Source organism: Littorina saxatilis, linkage group LG1 (assembly GCF_037325665.1).
Source record: "Littorina saxatilis isolate snail1 linkage group LG1, US_GU_Lsax_2.0, whole genome shotgun sequence".
NCBI lineage: Eukaryota > Metazoa > Mollusca > Gastropoda > Littorinimorpha > Littorinidae > Littorina > Littorina saxatilis.
The window spans coordinates 38,539,920-38,549,919 of NC_090245.1; the positions used below are offsets into that span (position 1 = coordinate 38,539,920).

The window sequence follows — 10,000 nt, forward strand, 5'->3', positions numbered from 1 at the left end:
TTCATTTATTGTCAGTTTATAGACGTGCAATTGCATATCATTGCTTATAATGAGTACACAAAGGATACGGAATTTACATACATTATTTACATGGATACAAGGTTGTGATTATGTCAATACAGACCCTGTATGGTCTAACATGAGATGAGTAGGATGAAGAAAAAAACATTCTTATTTGAAAAACTAAACTTCTTTTTTTGTTAGGTTCTGTAAATTGATACGATCCAGTAATAGAGACCCAAACGTCGTACACTTTAACATTTTTTAAAATTTATTTTTTTTACTGAAAACAAGAACTTTTTTTAATTCTACAGGGCCTTTTGCCAACTCCTACTCATGTTTCAGTAGAATGAAGTGCTGGCCTACACGTTAGTGTTTACGATGTTTATCGTTCTGTTTCCCCCTGTATCTTATTTCAGAGACTGAAAAATAAAAAAAAGAAGAATCAAAGTAAGAACCAAACAAAGAACATACACACACAGACACAGACACACAGACACAGACACACAGACTCAGGCACACATACCCACACACATACACACACACACACACACACACACACACACACACACACACACACACACACACACACACACACACACACACACACAAACACTCACATAATATAAAAGTAGTTTCATAAATGTTTACTTGCTTTTGTGATCACAGAACAACATTTGACAGCTTGCGTAAAGTTTAAGTATCTTCCCCAATTTCCCATAGTATTTAACAAATACTGAATAAATAAACACTTTTTTCTCTCATAAATACATATTGAGCAATTTAACACACTATCTGAGACATATCCATACATCATTCTGTACAGAACAACATGACCTTTCTACACGAAAGGATTGAATTTTAAAATTGACACATAAGTACATTGAAATCGACATGTGTACAAAAAAACAATCATTCTCCAGTCTGTCCGATCATGTACATCACGATACATCTACCCTAGTGGTAAGGCGTCCGCCCAGTGAGCGGGAGGTCATGGGTTCGAACCCCGGCCGGGTCATACCTAAGACTTTAAAATTGGCAATCTCGTGGCTGCTCCGTCTGGCGTCTGGCATTATGGGGTTAGTGCTAGGACTAGTTGGTCCGGTGTCAGAATAATGTGACTGGGTGAGACATGAAGCCTGTGCTGCGACTTCTGTCTTGTGTGTGGCGCACGTTAAATGTCAAAGCAGCACCGCCCTGATATCACCCTTCGTGGTGGACTGGGCGTTAAGCAAACAAACAAACAAAAATACATCTACCCAGACGTTTACATGAACTAAGAACATCCTTCCTCTTTGACACACGGTAGATATCAACAGCTTGGCTGCTTACTATGCGGAGTGCACAGGAATTTGGTTGGATTATTTTCGTAAATTGACATAGATGTCAGTGGCGAAATTCATCTAACAAGAAAAACACACACACACACCCCACAACAACATTTTCTTTCTTTTTACATTTAGTCAAGTTTTGACTAAATGTTTTAACATCGAGGGGGAATCGAAACGAGGGTCGTGGTGTGTGTGTGTGTATGTGTGTGTGTGTGTGTGTGTGTGTGTGTGTGTGTGTGTGTGTGTGTGTGTGTGTGTGTGTGTGTGTGTGGGTGTGTGTGTGTGTGTCTGTGCGTGTGTGTGTGTAGAGCGATTCAGACTAAACTACTGGACCGACCTTTATGAAATTTTACATGAGAGTTCCTGGGTATGAAATCCCCAGACATTGTTTTCATTTTTTTGATAAATGTCTTTTATGACGTCATATCCGGCTTTTTGTAAAAGTTGAGGCGGCTTTGTCACACCTTCATTTTTCAATCAAATTGATTTAAATTTTGGCCAAGCAATCTTCGACGAAGGCCGGACTTTGGTATTGCATTTCAGCATTCCCCTAACTCGAAAGCCAGCAGCAACAGGAGTCGCGCTGCCCAGGTGTGTGCGTGTTTGGGTGTAATCATCCACCTGCACTTATCGCAGAATTACCGAGGTCTTTTTAGCGGCTCTGCGGTGACACCAGGGTGGGACATGGATACCGTGTCAGTGAAACTAGCCAAGGTGCAGGTTTCGGGTATGTGTTATTTATATCCCATTATAGTACACCGAGCAGATCTATCATGGATTACACAACGTTTCACACACGAGGGAAGATACTTTTAAAAAGGAACTTTTAACTGTCAGCCAAGCCATATGCACCCCTCTCATGTTCAACAACGTTAACTGTTGAGGTAAGTATAAGTTCATTATTCGAAGTGTGTCTTTAACTATCTTCGTTTCGTTATGTCTTCATTTCTTCTCATCTTTATTTCGTTATAATGTCTTTATATCGATATGTCATGTTATAATAATCTCACGAGACGTTTAAAATCACCGTGTTTGTTACAGACCGCTCTGTTCAAGCAGATTGATATGAATGTAAGAACATTGAATATCACAGATTCACGTGCAGTTTATATCTCGCTGGCCATGATTTGATTACATTGTACTTTATTCAGGCAATGCTCTCTGCAAAATTTGACACCACTTAACATCACATATGCACCGGATGAGTAAATATAACACAGTGATAACACAGCAATGCGCCCGTATAACACACTACGGATTACAAGAGCGATACGCCACTTTGTACCGGAGTTAAGCAAGGGATTCACTCCCCAAAATCACCTTCGTACAGACTCTAAGCGGTGTCCAGACACCCCGTGTGCAAACATGCGCACGATAAAGATCCCAAGCTAACATCAGATTATCAGGGCTTTGAAAACACGAACACGCGCATGAGCATGATCTTACCTTGATACTTTGACGAGAAAAATTCTACTGGCTGCACCATGTATCACAACACACTACAACTCAGGCTCATATACAGTGTAATTGATCGTGGAGAGTCCCCTAGTCGAAGGCCTTGGCACAGTAGATGCAAACACAAACCAAGTGTCTCTCTGCTTGTTTCATATTTATCACCAATACCTGTTTCAACTCTATTTATTTGCAGTTCTAATCCCGGTTACACCTGGCGGGTAAAGGGTGAACATTTTTCCGATCTCCCAGGTCAATTTCGCATTAAAAAGATCATGTAATACATGTCAGAGTTCAGTGGGTTACAGAAACACAGCAACACCCAGCAGTATCCTCGGAATCAGAGTATGACTGCCGAAATGGCGGGGAAAAATAGCCGCACACGTAAATGTCCACTCGTGCCTGCGAGTGTACGTGGGAGTTGCAGCCCACGATCACAGAGGATTAAGAAGAAGAAGAAGAAGAAGAAGAAGAAGAAGAAGAGGCAGTGTTCCTAGTTTCAATAAAACCAGAAGGGCCGCAAACCATGGAGAAGTCGATGGCAGAACGTATGCATTACAACAAGCATCAACACCAAACGCGTTGTTTCATGCGCAGTGTTCCTGATCTCGGTGAACCCCAAAGCCTGGGGCAGCAGCTGCAAATGTTTAGAATTACGGAATTGTTTTCTTTTTAAAGTTGATTGTATATACCTAGCACCAACGCCTCAGTTCTGTCACACACGCAGCATCCCTGATGCCAGGGAATGCCAAAGCCAGTGTGTACAAATCGAGTATCTATCTTTTTGTGTTACATCTAATAGTTACCAATACCTCTGCATCCTCTGTTTTTATCCGCAGTGCATCTGAGTTCCAAGAAATCCAAAAGCCACTTACACCCTCGAGAAGTAGCTGTAACACACTCATAATATTTCTTATTATGGTATCGCTGTTTCATTGTCCATCCTTATAGCACCATCATCCACACTTTTTCGCATCAGTTGTGATCTTGAAGCAGTGGTTATGAGCAATATACAATTATCCATGCACTGTTTTATTATGGTCTGCCACAAGCTACAACTCTCTTGTCTCATCCGCAATATTCCTCATCTCCGAAAACCCCGAAGCGACAAAGGCCAGTAAGCAGTGGATGTAACACAAGAATCCCTCTATTTGTATCAGAAGTAGTACCAAGCACCAATAACTACAACTCTTTTTCATCCGCAGTGTTCCTGATTTCTTTTAAAGCCCGAAGTGACACCGACCCTGTAGCAGAACGGATGTTTCGCCGTTTTCACTATTCTGCCACAAGTTAACTCTTTTTCATCCGTAGCGTTCCTGATCTCCTTAAAATCTGTGGCAACACAGCAAACCCATGAGCAGTAGGTGCGTGCATTGCATTGTCTGTTGATTCACTGTATCAACTGTTCTGTCACAAGCTACAACTCTGTTTCATCCGCAGTGTTCCTGATCTCCGTGAAGCCCGAGGCGACACAGGCCCTGGAGCAGAAGATGTGCTGCGAGTGGTCTGAGATGGCGGCGCTGGGTCTCTGCTTGCCGCACACCATGCGGACCATCTCGCTGCGGAACTTGTGTCCCGTGGCGCAATACAGGAAGAAGTTGACGGAGTGGTTGAGGTACATGAGTAGCTCAGCCACCGTGAAGACCAGCTGGAACTTGCTCATGGTGGCCACGTCCCCGGCCTGCCGGTTCCAGAAGGCCGCCGCGATGACGCTGACGTTCATGGGCAGAGTGGTCAGCAGGAAGGTGAAGGACACCGTCAGCAGCATCACCGTCAGCCGCACGTTCGTGTTAGTCCGAGGCCTTTTTATTCCTCTCACTTCTCCACCGCATCCTCCGCCTCCTCTTCTTTGAGACATTGCTATGGCCCCGTTGCTATTCGTGTGGCCGTTCGCTTGTGGGCCGGGTACCGCCAGGCTGTGATAGGAGATGTTAGGCTTCACGTTGTCGTTGTTGTTGTGGCTGCTATTGCTGTTGCCGCTGCTGCTGCTGATGCTGTTGCTGTTGACGCTGACGCTGCTGGTGCTGCGGGCGAGCTGCATGACCTGATAGTGGTTGCCGTTGGCGGTGCAGGTCTTCCTGGCGGGGCTCTTGGGGAAGCCCCTGTTCTGCAGGATGACTCTACCGCTCGTGGCGCGCACCACATGCACGATGATGACGATGTTGAGCACGAGGATGATGAGGAAGGGGCCGAAGCCGTAGAGCATGGCGTCCACCCAGGGCCAGACGGCGGTGATGAGGAACTCGTGGCCCTCCTGGCTGCTGCACTGCGGGCTGTGACGCTCCCCGTTGCTGCCCTCCTGCCACGTGATGCTGGACGTCCACAGGAAGTGCAGGTTGACCAGCAGGAACAGCGCCACCAGGCACACCACCACGCGCTTCGCTCGCGTCACATTGCACACCTGGACATTGCAACGACATTTTTTTTCGGAAATGGTTTATTGGTTCACCTGCATATCTTGACAACTCTGTCTTTTTTGTTCAAACAGATGTTCACTTCTTACATGAATACCTCTGACTGAGTCACCAAAAAGGAATATTACAAAATATGCAAGGGATAGAGACAACAGGCCTATCTGCATATTATATCAAATCGTTGTATTTTGACAATGCTTGTTATTCAGGCAACTCGTACGCCTGCACTTATTTCTTTCCGTGATGGTTTTGAGCGGAGATCAACATTTTTTTTAAGATTCCGGTTTTTTCTTAAAAACTGTAGGTGTGAGAAAAGATTGCACTTTAGGCTTCCATTTAAAACTTCGAGATTCTTATCGTTGCTTGCTTGACACCAACTGAAGTGTGTGTGTCTCTGTGTGTCTATGTCTGTCTGTCTGTCTGTTTGTCTCTGTCTGTCTGTCTGTCTGTCTGTCTGTCTGTCTGTCTGTCTGTCTGTCTGTCTGTACCTTTCTCTATTTCTCTCTCTCTCTCCCTCTTTCTCTTTTTCACTCTATCTCTTTCTGTCTTGCTCTCCTCCTTCTCTCTCTCTCTCTCTCTGTCTCTGTCTCTCTCTGTCTCTCTGTTTCTCTCTCTCTCTCTCTCTCTCTGTTTCTCTGTCTCTGTCTCTCTCTCTTACTCTCCAGTACAAGCCTAACTCCTTACCATGTTTGCTTTAAGCGGGTAGCAGACGACGATGTATCTTTCCACAGTGACGGCCACGATGATCCACACAGACACGTTGCTGCACGTGTAGCCCAGCGTCACGATGCCCTTGCACAGCCACTCGCTCTGGGTCTGGGGGTCGAACCCCGTCAGATCGCCGATCCACTTGCGGAACAGGCCGATGTACAGCACAAGGGAGTCCATAACGGCCAGGGCAGCGAGAAAGTGGTGCGTGGACTGTCGTGCCATCGCCTGGAACAATATAAAGAGAATCCATTGTAATGAAAAAATGATACTGAATGGAAGGGAAACAGACCAGAACGTAAAACAAAGACCAACACATACTGTAGTCTTACGTGTTTAACGAAGACAATACGAATCACAAAGTACGACATTTCGACCATAGTGTTTTTTGGTCTTTTTATTTATCGCTCTCACGCGCAGTCACCATTGTTCTGCTTTTTACCAGAACGTGATGTATCGTTGTGCCATTGCCTGAGAAGAAATAGTCATTATTGCTGAAATAGCTTTGAGTGTATTAAGGAGTCAGGCAAGAAACTGATGCGTGGACTGTTGTGTTATCACATGAAAATAGACAGAGAAGAAATTGTAACACAAATAATTATGCTACTGCCGGAATAATTATACGCTTGACGGTAAAGAAAATAAGCCAGAATGCAACGCGTCGTTGAACGGTCGAGCAGTTGCCTGCAAATAATACTAAATGGAAGCGTAAAAGAACGGAAAGTGAAACTGACAGACAGTACATCGTGTGGTGGGAAGGGGCCGGAAAGTAATGAATCACGTGAACGTGAAAGAGACAGGACATTGTGTGAAGGAAAGAGGCCAGAAAGCAATAGATCAACAGTCCGACCTGAAGGTAAAACAAACAGAACATAGTGTGAAGTAGGAAAGTAATAGATCAACAGTCTGGTATGAAAGCGAAACAAACAGAACATAGTGTGAAGGTAAAGAGCCGTGAAAGTAATAGATCAACAGTCTGGCCTGAAAGTAAAACAAACCGAACATAGTGTGAAGGAAAGACGCTGAAAAGTAATAGATCAACAGTCTGGCCTGAAAGTAAAACAAACCGAACATAGTGTGAAGGAAAGACGCTGGAAAGTAATAGATCAACAGTCTGGTATGAAAGCGAAACAAACCGAACATAGTGTGAAGGAAAGACGCTGAAAAGTAATAGATCAACAGTCTGGTATGAAAGCGAAACAAACCGAACATAGTGTGAAGGAAAGACGCTGGAAAGTAATAGATCAACAGTCTGGTATGAAAGCAAAACAAACCGAACATAGTGTGAAGGTAAAGAGCCGTGAAAGTAATAGATCAACAGTCTGGTATGAAAGCGAAACAAACCGAACATAGTATGAAGGAAAGACGCTGGAAAGTAATAGATCAACAGTCTGGTATGAAAGCGAAACAAACCGAACATAGTGTGAAGGAAAGACGCTGGAAAGTAATAGATCAACAGTCTGGTATGAAAGCGAAACAAACCGAACATAGTGTGAAGGTAAAGAGCCGTGAAAGTAATAGATCAACAGTCTGGTATGAAAGTAAAACAAACAGAACATAGTGTGAAGGTAAAGAGCCGTGAAAGTAATAGATCAACAGTCTGGTATGAAAGCGAAACAAACCGAACATAGTGTGAAGGTAAAGAGCCGTGAAAGTAATAGATCAACAGTCTGGTATGAAAGGGAAACAAACCGAACATAGTGTGAAGGTAAAGAGCCGTGAAAGTAATAGATCAACAGTCTGGTATGAAAGCGAAACAAACCGAACATAGTGTAAAGGAAAGACGCTGGAAAGTAATAGATCAACAGTCTGGTATGAAAGCGAAACAAACCGAACATAGTGTGAAGGTAAAGAGCCGTGAAAGTAATAGATCAACAGTCTGGTATGAAAGCGAAACAAACAGAACATAGTGTGAAGGTAAAGAGCCGTGAAAGTAATAGATCAACAGTCTGGTATGAAAGCGAAACAAACCGAACATAGTGTAAAGGAAAGACGCTGGAAAGTAATAGATCAACAGTCTGGTATGAAAGCGAAACAAACCGAACATAGTGTGAAGGTAAAGAGCCGTGAAAGTAATAGATCAACAGTCTGGTATGAAAGCGAAACAAACCGAACATAGTGTGAAGGTAAAGAGCCGTGTCTGGTATGAAAGCAAAACAAACAGAACATAGTGTGAAGGTAAAGAGCCGTGAAAGTAATAGATCAACAGTCTGGTATGAAAGCAAAACAAACAGAACATAGTGTGAAGGTAAAGAGCCGTGAAAGTAATAGATCAACAGTCTGGTATGAAAGCAAAACAAACAGAACATAGTGTGAAGGTAAAGAGCCGTGAAAGTAATAGATCAACAGTCTGGCCTGAAAGCGAAACAAACCGAACATAGTATGAAGGAAAGACGCTGGAAAGTAATAGATCAACAGTCTGGTATGAAAGCGAAACAAACCGAACATAGTGTGAAGGTAAAGAGCCGTGGAAGTAATAGATCAACAGTCTGGTATGAAAGCGAAACAAACCGAACATAGTGTGAAGGTAAAGAGCCGTGGAAGTAATAGATCAACAGTCTGGTATGAAAGCGAAACAAACCGAACATAGTGTGAAGGAAAGACGCTGGAAAGTAATAGATCAACAGTCTGGTATGAAAGCGAAACAAACCGAACATAGTGTGAAGGAAAGACGCTGGAAAGTAATAGATCAACAGTCTGGTATGAAAGCGAAACAAACCGAACATAGTGTGAAGGTAAAGAGCCGTGAAAGTAATAGATCAACAGTCTGGTATGAAAGCGAAACAAACCGAACATAGTGTGAAGGTAAAGAGCCGTGGAAGTAATAGATCAACAGTCTGGTATGAAAGCGAAACAAACCGAACATAGTGTGAAGGTAAAGAGCCGTGGAAGTAATAGATCAACAGTCTGGTATGAAAGCGAAACAAACCGAACATAGTGTGAAGGAAAGACGCTGGAAAGTAATAGATCAACAGTCTGGTATGAAAGCGAAACAAACCGAACATAGTGTGAAGGTAAAGAGCCGTGAAAGTAATAGATCAACAGTCTGGTATGAAAGCGAAACAAACCGAACATAGTGTGAAGGTAAAGAGCCGTGGAAGTAATAGATCAACAGTCTGGTATGAAAGCGAAACAAACCGAACATAGTGTGAAGGAAAGACGCTGGAAAGTAATAGATCAACAGTCTGGTATGAAAGCGAAACAAACCGAACATAGTGTGAAGGAAAGACGCTGGAAAGTAATAGATCAACAGTCTGGTATGAAAGCGAAACAAACCGAACATAGTGTGAAGGTAAAGAGCCGTGAAAGTAATAGATCAACAGTCTGGTATGAAAGCGAAACAAACAGAACATAGTGTGAAGGTAAAGAGCCGTGAAAGTAATAGATCAACAGTCTGGTATCAAAGCGAAATAAACAGAACATAGTGTGAAGGAAAGACGCTGGAAAGTAATAGATCAACAGTCTGGTATGAAAGCGAAACAAACAGAACATAGTGTGAAGGTAAAGAGCCGTGAAAATAATAGATCAACAGTCTGGTATCAAAGCGAAACAAATCGAACATAGTGTGAAGGTAAAGAGCCGTGGAAGTAATAGATCAACAGTCTGGTATGAAAGCGAAACAAATCGAACATAGTGTGAAGGTAAAGAGCCGTGGAAGTAATAGATCAACAGTCTGGTATGAAAGCGAAACAAACCGAACATAGTGTGAAGGTAAAGAGCCGTGAAAGTAATAGATCAACAGTCTGGTATGAAAGCGAAACAAACAGAACATAGTGTGAAGGTAAAGAGCCGTGAAAGTAATAGATCAACAGTCTGGCCTGAAAGTAAAACAAACCAAACATAGTGTGAAGGAAAGACGCTGGAAAGTGATAGATCAACAGTCTGGTGTGAAAGCGAAACAGACAGGAGATGTTGAGGAGGGAAAAGTGTGAAAGTGGGAGGTATGAAATTACTTGAAAAGCAAGGAGAAAGCGAGTCTTTTCTTGACCTAAACATTACCTATACTTATTTACTTAATTACTGAATTCCTTTGACATAAAAAGTGAAACAATAGGAAAAAAAAGTTACACAAAACTTTCAGGGAAAGAAAATGAT

At 42.9% G+C, this 10,000-nt stretch overlaps 2 protein-coding genes across 2 annotated transcripts in view; one reads left to right on the forward strand and one right to left on the reverse strand.

Moving 5' to 3' along the window:
* The window catches only part of LOC138969046 (origin recognition complex subunit 6-like), a 591,738-nt gene that overhangs the window by 190,822 nt on the left and 390,916 nt on the right, over positions 1 to 10,000 (forward strand). The window lies entirely within an intron of this gene.
* Positions 4,201 to 10,000, reverse strand: part of LOC138973982 (pyrokinin-1 receptor-like) — a 12,722-nt gene continuing 6,922 nt past the window's right edge. The window contains exons 2-3 of the mRNA XM_070346705.1: positions 5,882 to 6,133; positions 4,201 to 5,184 (exon numbers count right to left, since the gene is read on the reverse strand). Of these exons, the coding sequence (XP_070202806.1) occupies positions 4,201 to 5,184; positions 5,882 to 6,133 (1,236 nt within the window). The remainder of the gene's footprint in view (positions 5,185 to 5,881; positions 6,134 to 10,000) is intronic.